Raw genomic sequence first — 15747 nt, 5'->3', positions numbered from 1 at the left:
GAAATTTGCTCAGGATGCTCTGAAGCACAGAGGACACATCAGGGAGAGAATGTCATGAAGCTCAATACCAGAGAATCATAGATGAATTTGTTGGAGAAGCAGAGTCAAACTGGAAAGAGTTCATGAAGAAAGAATTGAGAAGACTTGGTGAGTGACTGTAGTAGTTACAGATGAGAGAAAGAAATAATTTAACAAGGATTTTTAAGTTGGAGATGTCTTAAGAATGGTGGTATCAAGAATAGAAAAGGGGAAATTATGAAGAGGTAGCAGTTATGGTGAGGTGCTTTGACGTTACATTTGAATTTGATGTCATTATGGGTCATTCAACATTCATTCATTCATCAAACATTTACTGAACACCTATTAGATGCTAGGTACCAGAAGAGGTGTTGGAGTTACAGCTTAGCATGGGGAGACAGATAGAATAAGCACAGGGAGTTGTGAGAGAACATAGAGGGATAGTATAAGAGACTTTAGGTGAGGTGGGGTCAGGGAAGGGTACTGCTCTAGTCACAAGAAAAGAGTGTGTTCAAATATCTAGAAGAGAGAATGCACAGAGTGCTCTTAGAACAGAAAGGGTGGACTGGAGGCTTGGCTCAAGTGGTAGAGAGCCTGCTTTTCAAGCATGAATCCCTGAGCTCAAACTCCAGTCCCACCAAAAAAAAAAAAAAAAAGAGCAGAAAGAGTAAGTGTCCTAGAAGGAATTGAAATTCAAGCCTTTCCAGTGGCTGCAAAATCAGGGCTAGAGTAGAGAAATGGATCTGAGTGTTTTCAGGATGGAGGTACAGTTGTGCAGCAGTGAGTTGCGGGGGTCTAGGATTGAGCCTTGAACACTCCATGGACTTGAAATTAGACACTAAGGGAGAGCAGATGACAGAGAAAGGAGATGATGTACAAGACAGCCTGGCACTGAAGGCGAATAGTACAAGTGGGCTATAATTCCAAGACCTCCAGGAAAGTAGAGTTGGCTTTGGCTCACTATTCTGGGTGTTATCAAAATAAACATTGTATTTAGGTTTTCTTTTAGAAGGTCCAAATAATAATTTGCCCATTTAAGCTAGCGATTTAATTGTGCAATGCATCCAAAACTGGGGGCAGAATGAAGGATGGTTTGGGCAGCATTCCTGATGGGGGGGGGAGAGAAGGGTCTTTGCTCAATGATTGCACGGACTTCTGCAAAGAAGAGGGACAACAACCTGTTTCACCTAGCTTGAGGGATCTGGTCATTCTCTAATAAGCCTCAAATAGAGTGGACCTATGTGATACACATCTAGTATATCACCTGCATTTCATTCTGGGATGTAGCCTGTGTCTATACAACAGCAAATAAATGTTTGGAAAAAGAATAAGCTCTGGCAGAAGAGTGTGAGCTTCAGTTTGTGGACCAGATGGTGTGTTCTGTTGTTGAAAGGCCATATGTAATTGATACATAAAGTGACAGACTGAAGCAAAAGCAAAGTAAGTATTTTAAGACAAGCATTTAAAAAAGAAGGTAGAATGTGACTCCCCAAACATGTAAAAATTCTTGCTTCTGAATTTTGGAAGAACATGGGATGCCAGTGTATAGACAGAATGTCAAAAAAAAAAGAGGATGCCAAAGAATAGGAATGGGGTCAGTGGCTCAGATTATTTTTAAAGATGAAGTTGTCTTCTGTCAATTGGGAGACATGTTTGGGCTTTTCTTTCCTTCTTCACTTCTCCCTTCCATCCTTTATCCTAAGGTTAAATTCTCACATCAAAACCCCAAGATTGTAGGCTTGCCTAGGTTTAAGTAGTGTTCCTCTTGCATCTTTCGGAAAGTGAGAGAGAATACAGGCATTCAATGGCAATACTAACTGTTTCAATAGAGCAAGAAGAAAGGCCGTTTTAGCCTTCAAAACTTACTGTGTCAGGTCAGCGTTTGTAAGTATGTTCATGTGTGTGAATACCTTTGGCCTCACAGAGCATGATGAGTGCACATCAGGGTCCAGTTTGTGCCATAAGAGTAATCTCTCACACGGTAAAGGGGAGCGGATGTTTTGATATGTGACTAGGTTTCTTGAATGAGAAAGCAACCCTAAATAATCTGTGTCTACAGAAGTTAAAAAAAAAACAACAGCAATTATTTGAGAGGATTAGGGAGGCCATTTTTAAAAAATGGAATCCTGTCTGGAAGAATGGCCTGTGCCTGGCTTCTCAGATAGCAAAGCATGTTCATGTTTGGGAAAGGTAACTACAGAGCTCAAAGAAGCCAAATCCATACAACACAAATGAAATGGAACTTAGGTAAAAATGGAATCAGTGTACACTGCCAATTTAGCTAACGCAGGCCTTTTAAAATCTCAGTAATGCAAATCTTCCCTTCACTTTGTGCTGTTTAGACACATGTACAATTTTGTGAGAGCCAGAATGATGTGTTATCTGAAGGTGAAGAGAGTCTCACAGTTTCATAAGCTAAATGGCTTCTCTACCCCTCACAAAAGGGAAGCAGAGAAGGATGTAGAGGTAACCTCCTGCAGCAGGAAATGGGAGCTTCATCCTGCTCTGTCTGCCAATCTCCTGTCCCCATTTCCTCCCAGCAGATATCTCCATTACAATCTCCTCTGCCACTTTGGCTAACTTGCTATCACAGTTCAACTGTTCTGAGAAAGTCATACTAACTGGGCTAGGACAGAGGGAACCTGGCCCAGTCATTAACTGGACTGTATAAGAAAAGAGAAAAACAAGTCAATTCTTCAAAACTGAATAACAACAAAGAGACATGTTTATTTTGTCATAAAGAGATTTCACACACACACACACACACACACACACACGCGCGCGCACATGCACTCACACACATACAAATGCTCTTTGTTTACTCAGCCAGAGTATAGACAAGATAATTACTTGGCCAAATCAATCAAATCATTCAAACTTAGATTGGCCCAGAAATTTTAGTTCTAAAAGACTTGTCAGTGTTAAGCATGATAAGGAAGGGGTAAGGAAATAGACTGCATAATTACTTCAATTCTCTGCTTCCCTTTGCATACATTCATTATTGAGAATCAATTCCAATTTGAGAGGAGGCTTTAATTCCTTGTAAATGAATAGGAAGTGAGTAAGTAAATGTTCAGTGTTTTCCTCAAATTATGTCTCATAATGTAAGAAAACAGTGGCAAAAAGCCATCAACAGATGGTGTTTTCATTAGCCAAAGATTTATTTTTCAAAGCATTTTCATATTAATGAAGCAAGGTTGAAATTAGAGTCATCTTGTCAGTTCTAGTTCTGTGTTGTTAAAATGTGCAGGCATTCTGCAGATTGCTAGGGGCCACAGCAAAGTAACCATTTGCCATAATTTTGTGATGGTAACCCAAGGCCCGTAGTCTAACCAGACCCCAAATTATGTGTTCAGCCCTAATTTTTGCATTCAGTGGCTTTATAAAAGCTGTAAGTCTCAGTTCAGAGCCATAAGTGAGGAACACACAGCAGGGATCATAGTCCTGCTCTGCACCATGAATTATTTATGAGATATCAATTTCAGGAACTGGTGTTGCAACAGGTCACATGTACTTGTTAAAAACATTCCCCTGGTAGAATCCCATGTTTAAATGGAAACACATTACAGTTGGAAGCATGGATTTCTAATATTGCTTCCACTCTGAGTTCATCAATCTACATTTTGTTTACTTATATGTCAATATAATCATTTGTGATACATGGAATTTCCATTGCTGAGAATTTGGATTACTCTGTTAGAAGAAATCATTTGGTTTTTTTACAAATTCCCACTCTCTAACTTGAGCTAGACCATTTGTTCAAATTGAGCTCTATCATATTCTCCTTACTGCCAGACTTTTGAAGATGAGTGCAGACTTGTAACCTCCACTTTGTCACTCAAGACATACTATTTAACCCTGTATGATTTGGCATCTATTTCCAAAATCCTACTGAAATTCCTTTTTCAAAGGTTACCTATAGCCTCTAATTACTAAGTCCAGATGCCTTTTATCAGTCCTTGTATTTCTTGTGCTCTCTGCATATTTGACAGTGACAAATCCTTTCTTTTTTATGTGAACAACTTATTTTATTAGCATACTTTAATAGCACAAGGTGGTTTTATTGTGATAATTCCATAGTTGCATGCAGTATACTTTAAACAAGTTCACTACTCTGTTATATTCTCTTAACCCCTTCTGACAAATCACTTCTTTTTCTTTTTTTGTTTGTTTGTTTTTCTTTTTCTTTTTTTGCAAGAAGTTTATCAAGAGAGAGGACAAAGCTCCTACAAGAGACAGGGAGAGGTCCTGAATGGGTTGCCCCTGACAAATCATTTCTTGAGACACATTTCTCTTGATTATTCTTTAAACTTGGCCAGGCCTGCATTAACAACTGCATTGAATATTTTAGCCTCCTCCTATCCAGTGTCCCTGCCTCCTAGGCTTTCCTGTTTCAGGCTGCCCTACACAATTGCTACTAGGTTAATGTCCTAACTGCAGGCATGATAATGTCATTGCCTTGCTCAACAGCTTTTGCTAAGACCCTAATGCTAAAAACTAGGCGTAAACACCTACATGTGTATTCAAGGCCTTTATAACAGGACTTTGATCTCCATTTCTGTCCCTAACTACTCCCTTTGTGTCCTCTTCAAGCTAAACTAAATTACCATTCCCTGAACATGCCCAATACTTTATTCGTTTGTTTTGAGACAGGGTCTCACTATGTTGTCCAGGCTAGCCTCAAACTCCTGGGCTCAAACAATCCTCTACCTCAGCCCTCCAAGTAGCTGGAACTCCAGGTGGGCACCACTGTTGTGCCTGTCTACTTTATTCACTTTTACTTTTGCTTATGCTACTCCTTGTGTCTGGAACACCCTGCTTTCCTCCATCTCTGTCTATTAAAATCCTACTTATCTTTCAACATACATCTTAATTTCATCTCCTCTCTATCTGTGAAGTCTCTGTAACTTGAATAGAGTAGATGCTCAATATGAAATCTCTGAAATGCCAATTCTTTTTTTTTTGTGGTACTGGGTTTTGAACTGAGGGCCTACACCGTGAGCCACTCCACCAGCCCTTTTTTGTCATGAGTTTGTTCAAGACTGGGTCTTGAGAACTATTTGCCTGGGCTGGCTTGGAACCTCGATCCTCCTGATTTCTGCCTCCCATGTAGCTAGGATTATAGGCATGAGCCACTGGGGTCCAGATGAAGTGCCAATTCTTTTTTTCCTCTCACATCTGTTTAGCTTAGGGATCATGCCCAAATCAATGATTATTGCCCTCCTTTGTTTCCTTCTTCCCTCCCCTTGTCCTTGCTAAAGAGACCACAGATTGAAATGGTGGTGGGATTAAAGAAAGTCTGGGGAGACACTCCTAAACCAAGAAAAATGGAATAAATGGTGAATAAGGCCAAATAAACCAAGAGAGATCTGCCAAGAAGGGAAACAAGGGTTAAGCTGGTTTTCAAAATTCAGTTTAAGAACAAGTGAAATCAGACTACCTAGTCTAGACATACATATATCTATGTGAATATATCCTTTGAGATATATTCATGGGAATAGTGCCAAGGTTATTAAGGAGCTACAGCTACTTAATAGACAGGAAAGGAGCCAAGAACACGGTTTGTTTTTCTCTTTGTCCATGTTCCCCCCACTCTCCAGTGACTTTCCCATCCTCTCTTCCAAAGCATAAACTTTGAACAACTACAAATCATAGGAACCATGGAGACAGCAATGAAGCAACAAACATGACCAAGGAAAGGAATCCTAGCAGAATAAGGGCTAGTAGGTTGGGGTATTACATTTGAAACAGACTCCATAAGGTGTTGGGATGGTGGGTGAGAAAGTAGTAGATATTGGGATAGGTTCTGGGGGAGAAGCAGCTATCAGATTTAAAGACTTGGGGATAAGGAAGAATAAAAAAAATCCATGATCAATCTAGAGTGAAATATTATTTTATTTTTCATATAAGGAATGGGAGAGAGTTGCTTGCTCTACTGAAAATGTGCTAGAGTTCTGAGTACTGTTGTAACTACATTATATTCAACAGATCTTCTAAGTGCTTCTAATGTGTATGTAAAAGAATCTGTGTACCAACAAGTGATGGTAAGCTATTCATATCCTTTCCTGATACAATCATGCTTTGCATTTGAAGCCCAGCATCTTCTTGGGCAATGCCTTAGTGTCGAAGAAAAGAAAGCTGTGAGATTCAATGTCTGATTTTTACAAATCTCACAATCAAAATACTATCTCCATTTTCCCTGAAGGAGCCTATTAATAATTATGTAATGTTATCAACAAAAAGACAAAAAGTTATAGATTACTGGGTCAAAATAGGGGACTAGAGAACCTTGCTCCGGTCCTAGATTCACTGCCTACTAGTTACATGACTGTGAAAAACCTTACCGTCACTCTGAAATTCAGTTCTCTCATCAGAAAAAAAAATCATGAGCTTTTCATGATTATTAAATGGTATATATGGAATTGCCTGGCCTAGTGTCTGGCAAGTAGTAATCATTCAATAAAATACAGTTTTCTTACTCTACTTATCTGTAAAAGAGAGGATAATACCTGTTTTTATATGCTATAGGATTTCTTGAGAGGAAAATGAGATTTTAACCATGAAATGACTTTGAAAAGTTAGAATTTATTTAATATTATAAAACATTGATTTGTTTTAATGTCAGTATATGCCTGAACCAATATACAAAGTCATGAATGTCACCATTTCTCCAATAATGACAGTCTGGAGAAGAGGTACATCATTATTAATTAGCTCCTAGACCAGTTCTTGGTTCATAGCACATGTTTAATGAGTCTTTGAAATATTTGTCTAATGGTTTGGGAGTGTGGTTAATGGTAAAGCACTTGGCTAGCATGTGTGAGGTCCCGGGTTCTATACCCAGAATTGCAAAAAAAAAATTGTCCACTGACTGACTGATCACCATATGATGTTGATTCTCAAGCTCATTGTTCTTTTCACCCTTCTTTCCTGTTTCCTGCTGGCTTCACACCCTCTGCAATGACAGCAAACTCTGGAGATGAACCTCACCAACCTGGTTAAGCGCAACAGTGAACTAGAAAATCAAATGGCCAAACTAATACAGATCTGCCAGCAGGTTGAGGTATGTAACAGAAACATTTACAATTCTTTCAGAGGGCCTGTGGATTGGGCAATCCTTGGAGGGAATTTTAATTTTGTCAGAGTGTAGCTCAGTTATTTGGAGTGAAGGACTGAATGGTAGTTCTAGGAAGTCTCATTCCTTTAGGATGCTTGTTCTAAGAAAAGGGACAGATAGCTTTTTTTTTTTTAAATAGGTGACAGTGATGAATTGGGGGAACAACAGTCGGAGGAGTGCTCCGTTCTCCGTTCTAAACAGCAGATAGCATGAAAATCAGGCAGGAAGTATGTTTCTTCTTTCCTCAAACTGGAAATTATCATGGCTTAAAAGAGATTACAGGGGTGTCATAGGCAAGTTGGGAATCTGGAGTCTTTGGGGTAGGTCATTTAGTGCAATATTATTTGTGTAACAATATGATTGGGGCTGCTTCTCCTCTTCTTTCCTCTCTTCCCTTCATCCCCTGCCCTAGTTCCTAGATATACCATGTACTCTACCTGGTCCTCACTCATCACCTTTCCACTTATTCTTGTCATCGACAAACAACATCTATGTTAAACTTGTCTGTGAGTTGTAAAATGCTGCACAAGTATAAGGTTTTTAAAAAAATTGTTACCAACATTGAATCTTGGAGCAGAGAGTAGAAGAGGAATTGAACTCTCCTTGACTGGACATAATAATAAAAAGATGTTATTCCTTTCTTTTTCTCAAGAGCATGCATGAGCTTCAGCTATATCATTTAGTTTTGTGTTGATTTTGTGGTACAACTATGGTAAGGTATAAAGTGTAAACAGGGTCAGATAAAACATTATAGAATTCTTCATTAGCTATGATTGGATGAAAATGTTTCTGTTTAGAGCCTGATAGTCTAGTTCCAATATTACTTGTGTGACAGATAAATGTAACAGTTCAAGTTTATTTTATTTTAAACAATAAGGTAATTTTCTTATAATCCCAGTTAGGGATTCCTATTTAAGAGACTGTGTAGAGCCTTCTTATAAGGTAAAGAATCCTCTTATATGAGTAACTCCACATCCCCCAATCATTTGAACTTCTTTTTTTTTTTGTGATACTGGGGTTTGAACTCTGGGCCTTGAGCATGCTAGGCAAGTGCTCTACCATTTGAGTTGTGCCCCAAGCCTTTTTGCTTTAGTTTGTTTTTCAGATAGGGTCTCCCACTTTGCGCAGGCTGGCCTCAGACTGTGATCCTCTTACCTCCACCTCCCAAATAGCTGGGATTATAGGTGTGTACTGCGTAACTGGTTTGTTTTTTGAGATAGGATCTAGCTAACTTTTTGTCAACTGGCCTCAAACTGCGATCCTCCTATCTCTGCCTCAGAAGTATCTGGGATTATAAGCCTGAGCCTCTACTCCTGGACCTCATTTGAACTTCTTAATGTCTTTGGTTTCTTCCAATAGAGTGTATGTACTTACATGATGAGCATACTATTACAATATAATCCCTCTGGGTACTCTATTTGTGGAACAGAGTGGTATTCTGTAATGGTTAAACTCACATGTCAGATGGCAGAATGGAGTGGGGGATTTGGGAGGAAGCATAAGGAATGGAAAGAAAGAACATTGGAATGTAAGTTATTAAACTGGGTTCTTGACTTGGCTCTTCTATGAACTGGTTTATGAATGTAAGTCATTTAGCTTCTTAGCCTCAGTGTCCTTACCTATAAAATGAGGAGGTGAACTGACTCTGTGACCTTCAGTATCTTTGCTCATTTCTTAGGTCACAGTTCTATGAATAATTACTTTCTCTATTCTGTTCTTTTTCTCTACTGTTTCATCTTTTCCAAGAGGGGACAAACAAAATAGAAAGTATTTCTGAGTGATTTTCAGATAATCAGAATCTCTCTAGTTCCATTCTATCAAAAGTTCTGATTATGCTGTTAGATTACAGTATAAGAAATCCACACTAGTGAAGGGACAAGGGAGTATTATAAGGAGAAGAGCAGATCCCTCTGTTTAGAATTTGCATGATTGAAGATGGAATAACAGCTAATAGTGAATAAAATGTGGTTAGAAATTAAATATTCACCTTCCTCATTCTAATCAAAAAGACTATTAAATACAGACCAAGTTAAAATAGCATAGTTAGCAGTTTAATTCCATTATTCATCCACATTAGGATCTCTCTAACATCTCTTCTTCCCACCTCTGGAAGCTTACCACTCTGGCCAGCCTCACCCAAACATAGCTCTTTTCCAGCTTTTCCCAGTCCATCCTGGCAATCAATCCCTTATGTTCATTCAGGGCCCTACTCTCTCAAGTGGCAGGAGCTACTCTCATAAAATAATTCATCATTGTGTTAATAGAGGAGGACTCACTCTGGCCTTTTGAGTAACAGGTGATGCTTTAATAGTTCCTTTATGAAGTTAGCTTTCTCTCCTGAGCCTTAAGGAGGTGACGCTAATGCTGCCACATGTAAGGAAAGTAAGAGGGAAGAATAGCCCCATGATGAGCCAACAAAGTAGGTATTCAGGAAACACCCTTGGTAATGCTTGTTAAATCCCATCATGAAAACCATTGTCTACACAAAAGGTCAGCTTTTACTAATACCTCTTTATGCATGGCATCATACCAGGAACAAAGAAAATGACATCGGCATAGTATCTACTCTTTGAGGGATTACACAATGCAAAAATCCACCCTGATATAGATACACATGTGCAGGAAATATAGACAATGGAATAACAACATTAACTAAGAACTGAGAAAGAATAATGGATAATATAATAATGTTGAACATTAGAGTGTATTTTGAGAGTTAATTCCATAGTCTATTCAGTTTAGAATTTTGTCCTTGACAGGAACTCTCCAGGATGGTTCATGGAAGACTATGGCTGCCCTCCATGACATCATCCCGTCTGAAGGGTTAGAGATGTGCCTGCCCTTACCTTCCCCTTAATAACAGGATGAATCCAGAGTACTTATTATACTCATTCAACACAGAGCCTGTATATCCAAAAGGCTTCAGGACAAACCCCAGGATTAGAAATGCAGTTAAAGAAAGGACTTTACATCTCGTAAATGCTTATAAATACCTTATAAAATGAAATAAATAGTAGGATACTGTTAATCATGAAATCCAAACACTGAATGGTGATTTGGGTCTTTTCTTTTTATCTAATCCAGGATTGACTATATTCACAGTGTAAACCAGGTATTTCACATTGGACAGGGCTGGAGGATACCAGCTAAGGCACTTCTGAGAAAACTGGAATAGGCCACTTTTCTGCCAAATCTGTTCCCCTTCCTTATTGTCTGCAAATGTTTTTTTGTCACAGATTGACTTTTCATAAAGAGGCATAAATACAGCCTCCCCATCTTAATTCTTTCTCCTTGTTCTCTATTCTCCTCAGAAACTAAACAAAGCTGCAGTCTTCCTATTATTATAGAAACAGAGATTAAGATCACCACAGATTTATTAGCTGGATTGTAGCTTATTATAGTTGCTGCTCAGCTTTCAGGATTCAGTAAATAGGCAGTTGGAAATAATTTCTTTTGGGGCTGGAGAACATGAGAAGGCGGTAGAGGCAGACCTAAGACTCCCTTTAATCTGGTTAAGGAAGGTCATGTTTTGACCTTGCTACTCTGGCCACTTGATCTCTATATATAGTTCTTTGTCCTGGCTCATCAGGCATCCTTTGTTTATATTTCCAAAGGAAATCTCTGTATAATGCATAGCTAAGAGAAAATGTATAACAACAGATGGATACTTCCTTTTGGCTTCCAAGATTCCATGGCTTTGTGAATAATAAGCATTCCTGAAAAATTGCCAGAGGAAAAATAGTTAAATACTTAGTAATCAGTTGGTCAACAACATTTCTCATGCGTACACTATGTACTCAGTATGTTGGACAATTTAAAGGCTGCAAAAAGAAACATATGCTTCATGATCTCCAGGAACTTATAGTCTAGCTAGAGAAAGTACAAGCTCTAGTGAGAAAGAAGAGTACTTATAAAGCAGCATGAAACATAGGGAGTGCAAATGAATGTAGCATAGCCCTTCCAATTTTACTTATTTAGTCTTGCTTTTAACTTTTAAAACCCATAACATATAAAAGCACTTTCCTGGTGTGCCATCTTCCTTTTCTACTCTCCAGAACTGCTACAATGCAATGGGTTTAATCTATCCCCAAAGCTCCCTGAGCAGGTTGATATCTTTTTGGCTCTTCTAAGGCCTTTCAAGGAGCTGGGTGGCACTGCTTTTTAGCATTAGGACAAGGAAGAAAGAAAGGAGATGAATTAGGAGAGAGGGGAGAGAGAGAAAGAGAGAGAGAGAGAGAGAGAGAGAGAGAGAGAGAGAGAGAGAGAGAGAGGCTTCCCTTGGTTTGGGGAATTTAAGCTTTTAGTCTTGCCACTATGTCTTCTCTTCTTTTGGAAGTCTTTTCTTTGTAGACTTCAGACTTCAGGTGACTTGACGCTCTTCCTTTCTGATCCTTTTGCTCCCTGGAAGGGTATTTGGTTTGGGAAAGGCAAGGATCTTGTGTTCTATTTAATAGATGCCTGAGCACTTCTCCAAATATAAAAATATGTGTTTTAAAAGAAATTAATTTAAAAATTATTGCTATGATAATTTTAGGAGGTGATTCTCAGATATTTTAGGGTTGTTAAGCAAGAAGAAGGAATAGAATTTAAACCATTCAAGCACAAATGTATTTGTTGGAGGAACCCTCTACAATCCCTGAGGACACGATAAAATGAAGGAGTGATTGCAGTGAAGTGAATTCAGTCAGGGGAATTTTAATGGAGAAAATGCATTTTAGCCAAATATTTAAGGAGGAAAAATAAATTACTATCTCTGGAGAGGCAGACATCAGAGGTATTAGTGAAGGCAGAAATGTCAAGTTGTATGGGGAAAATAGTACCCTAAGCTGTGGGTGTATAGTGGTAAATAGAAAATGGTTCCTGCCTTCAAAGAACACATGGATTGGTTGAAAACTTGTCAGGAAAAATGGCTAATAGAATGTGAAGTGATTATTGCTGTAATGAAAATAACTGCAACATGACAAGCTAGCATGGGGGAAGAAACACTTTTTTTTATTCTGCAGCTGGAGGCTGCAGAATAAAAATAAAAATGGAATTATTTTGAAACATGAATAGAATTTTACCAACAAAATATGAGATAAAGGATCGATGGTGACCACATGCAAGAACACAGGAGGATGATCAACATAGAGGTATTCAAGGAACCACTATAAATTTGCTCCAGTCAAATGTGAGATTTGAGAATCACTGCAAGAGCCGAGTCTAGAGAAGTAGCTTGGGCCCAAATAATGATGGGCTTTGTGTACCAAGTGTAGGTGTTTGGTTTTTATCCTGAAGAGTCTGGGGACCATGGAATGATTTTAAGCAGGTGAATAACAGGATAAAATCTGTACTTAAAAAGTATTGTTAAGGCTATGGAATGGAGGATGGAGCAAGAATCAAAGATCAAAAGTGAAGAAAAGTTAGACTTTTACTGATTCAGAGAAATGAAGGTCCAACCTTATGTAGTGACAGTATGATTAGGGAGGAAGGGATACATTAAAAACACTTCTAAGTGGTGGAATTAATATTACTTGCTGATCAGTTAGATGCAATGGGTGAGTAGGTGAGAGACTACTAGGATAGATGTCTTCCTTGGGTGACTGCACTCATTTGTTGCCTTCAACTAAGTTAGGAAATACAGAAGAAGCTGTTTGTAGACATCTGAGGTTTGTTGTGCATGGATCAGAGCATCTGGTGAGAAGTGCCGAGTAGGTAGCTAGCAGATTGGATCTAGAGGTTAGAAGAGAGGTCAGGAAAAAGAGTGAAAACTTGGAAGTCCTCAGCATCTGGGTAGCATTTCAAGCCATGGAGAATGTACAAAAAGGGAAGAAAGCCTATGATGGATCTCCAATCCAACTGTCACTCAGAACACAACAATAAGCTGATCTTTCAATAATAAATTGAAAGACTGTGGTACTTTTGGTGAGATTACTGAGGTATGGTATACAGTTTAAAAATTATATGGAAGTAGTAAATTATTCATTTCTGGAATGAATCAAAGTTTCAGACATTACTGTTGTAAAGACTATAGTAATAAGTAACACTGAGGATTTCTTTTGTTCAAGATAAACACATTATATGTTAACTCATTTACTCATAAAACTCTGATATAAACATCATTATTATTCCAGCTTTGCAGATAATGAAATGGATATGCAGAAAGATTTAATGATTCACCAAATCTGCTGCTAGTAGATTTGGATCTGGGCATTTTAGCTCCTAATCAGAGCCTGTGCTTCTAATAACTCCATTATATTTCCTTTTGTCAGAAAGAAAAACACTACTTGGATGTCTTGTTCATGACTAGTGCTACTGAACCCATTTTAAGGATGACTTGTGAGTAAAGGGTATAAGCTAGGGATATGAATTTTGGAGGAGAGAAAAGAAGAAGCAGAAAGAGCAGTTCAAAGAAGGAGGAAAACCACCAGAGACAGAGGTTCAGAATATCAAAGGAAAAGAGACATTCAAGTTGTGGAAGACAATAGACTCCACTGGTGCAGCGACATCATAGAAGAAGATACCATTAGTAATTTTTGAGGGAGAAGCGTCTGTGCAAAGATGAGGATAGAAGATAGATTTAGAGAGGTCAAGGAGAAAATAAGGCTATAAGAAGTTTGAAGGCTATGAGAAATAGGGTGTTAGCTATTATCCTTTTGAAGTGCAGAACATTTGCACTCACACTCTTAATAATGTTGTAGTTATTATTATATTATTGGGTAGATAACAGCAGAGCTCACCAGATCCACTGCCTCAGACCACATATGCTTCCCTTACCTTCCTGACTTGATGTCTAGTCACGTCTCTAACCCAGGATTCCCTTGCCCTGCTCCAAAACCTTGGTTTTTACAACTTGCTTCTCCTATGGTAATTTTGGAGTTGGACAGACCTGGAGCTATGCTAACTGTGTAACCTTGAACCCATAACTTCTCTGAGCCTCAGTTTCATCATCTATAAAACTTGACTAATACCTTGAAAAGAATGGTAACACATGATAGCATCTGCTGTTGTGCCTTTGTGTATAGTCAAAGCTTAGTAAGTGGTGGCAGGAATAGGAGAAAGAGGAGAGAAATGTGGAGGAGAAGGAAGAGATGGAAGAAAAGTACTAAATAGGTATGGTTGCTGGTAGTAGTAGTAGCAGTAGCAGCAGCAGTAGTAGTAGTAGTAGTTCTGGGCACCACACCTTTTGCTAAAGATTCCTATCCCTGACCTCAGGACTTCCAGAAGTATTTATCATTGTCTGTGGGAGGTGGGGAAGAAAGTCATTCTCAAATGCTTACAATCAATTTCAGATTTAACATGTATGAACCACGGGAAGAGGGAGTGCAGCAAAAAATGTTGGGAATCTCAGCCCTATGGTCTTTTAATAACCCACCAGTAGCTTCTGTAAAGGTGAGAAACTAAAAAGGCTTATGTTTAATAAGATGATAGCTTTCACTTACTTACTTAAATTTAATTTAGTAGGGAAAAATCTACTGCCCTTCTGCAAGAATATCTAAGGTGTTCTTTATATTGATACTTAAGTAAACTTGCTTATTATCCTGCCCAAATTCCTCTGGATTACTGCTTCTAAGCAAAGGTACAAAAAAGTTTTAGGGAGGGACATATGATTTCATCTTTAGTGGTTTTAAAAAGAGAGTTCTTTGGGATTTTTAAATGTTTGTTAGCCAAAATATTCTGTGAGCAATTTGTGAGAGATGGAACAGTAAGGAAAGCATACTTAATAGCTTCTGAGGATTTGGGCTACCAGTGCCTTGTGAGAATGAAATACCTATTTTGAAACCACTGTGGAATTATAGGTGGAAAAATGGTTTCCATGAACAATGGAAAATAAGTGCATATTGACCTAGTCTGTCTATTCATTTATACTGCTGTAATGACTAATGCAGAGTATTACATTCAATCTTATTAAGTATATAGCAATTGACATTTAATATGGATGAAAAACCTAAATCAATTGTGCAATCTGAAATGTAGGCATAGCCTATTTTTATACTAGAAAGCACTTTATAATTTTTCAGACACCCAATACATTCTGTGCTTTATCAAAAATACTCTGACATTTTTTGATATACTACAGCAAAGTAAAATTTTTAGGACATTAAATGTTGCAGTTGAAATATTTGAAAGGAAAGTATGGGCACTTGATAGGTTTTAAGAATAAAATGAGTTAAGATTAATATTGTTTTCCTTCCCGTCCTCCCCTACATCCTTAGGACAGGTAAGCTTTCGGGTATGGTCATATCTTCAGTATGGTCATGTCTGTTTAGCCCAAACAGTACATATAGGCATACATTCTCATTCTATTTTTACATTTTCCTCTGGTGCAACAACCCTCATCTTATAACCCCATTTCCCATCTGCTGCCTTCTTCTTCCATTTCCCATTTCTCAGTGTTCAAATTCTAGGTTCCACTGAGTGACCAAAGCACCTGATTAATTTTGGACACTCCTGCTTGCTCTACTCTTTCCATGATCTGCCTAAGTTCTTCATTTCCAATGTACTCTTGGAAAGCTAATTAAATCCTAATAATTCAACTAAAGACCTATTGACCTGTATTGTATCTTCCGATGCTTCTAGTTCCTCTACTACCTCCAATCTCTTCTACCATCAACCTGACCAAAAGCAAAACC

The 15747-nt window shown here is 38.3% G+C and overlaps 1 protein-coding gene across 7 annotated transcripts in view; it reads left to right on the top strand.

Moving 5' to 3' along the window:
• The window catches only part of Mid2 (midline 2), a 90942-nt gene that overhangs the window by 21262 nt on the left and 53933 nt on the right, over positions 1-15747 (top strand). For all 7 annotated transcript variants that reach the window (XM_074063062.1, XM_074063065.1, XM_074063061.1 and 4 more), the window contains one exon: positions 6986-7081. In XM_074063062.1, coding sequence (XP_073919163.1) covers positions 6986-7081 — 96 coding nt within the window. The remainder of the gene's footprint in view (positions 1-6985; positions 7082-15747) is intronic.

The sequence above is a fragment of the Castor canadensis genome, chromosome X, assembly GCF_047511655.1.
Source record: "Castor canadensis chromosome X, mCasCan1.hap1v2, whole genome shotgun sequence".
NCBI lineage: Eukaryota > Metazoa > Chordata > Mammalia > Rodentia > Castoridae > Castor > Castor canadensis.
The sequence above is the reverse complement of the archived record's forward strand: the minus strand, read 5'-3'. Positions and strand labels throughout refer to the sequence as shown.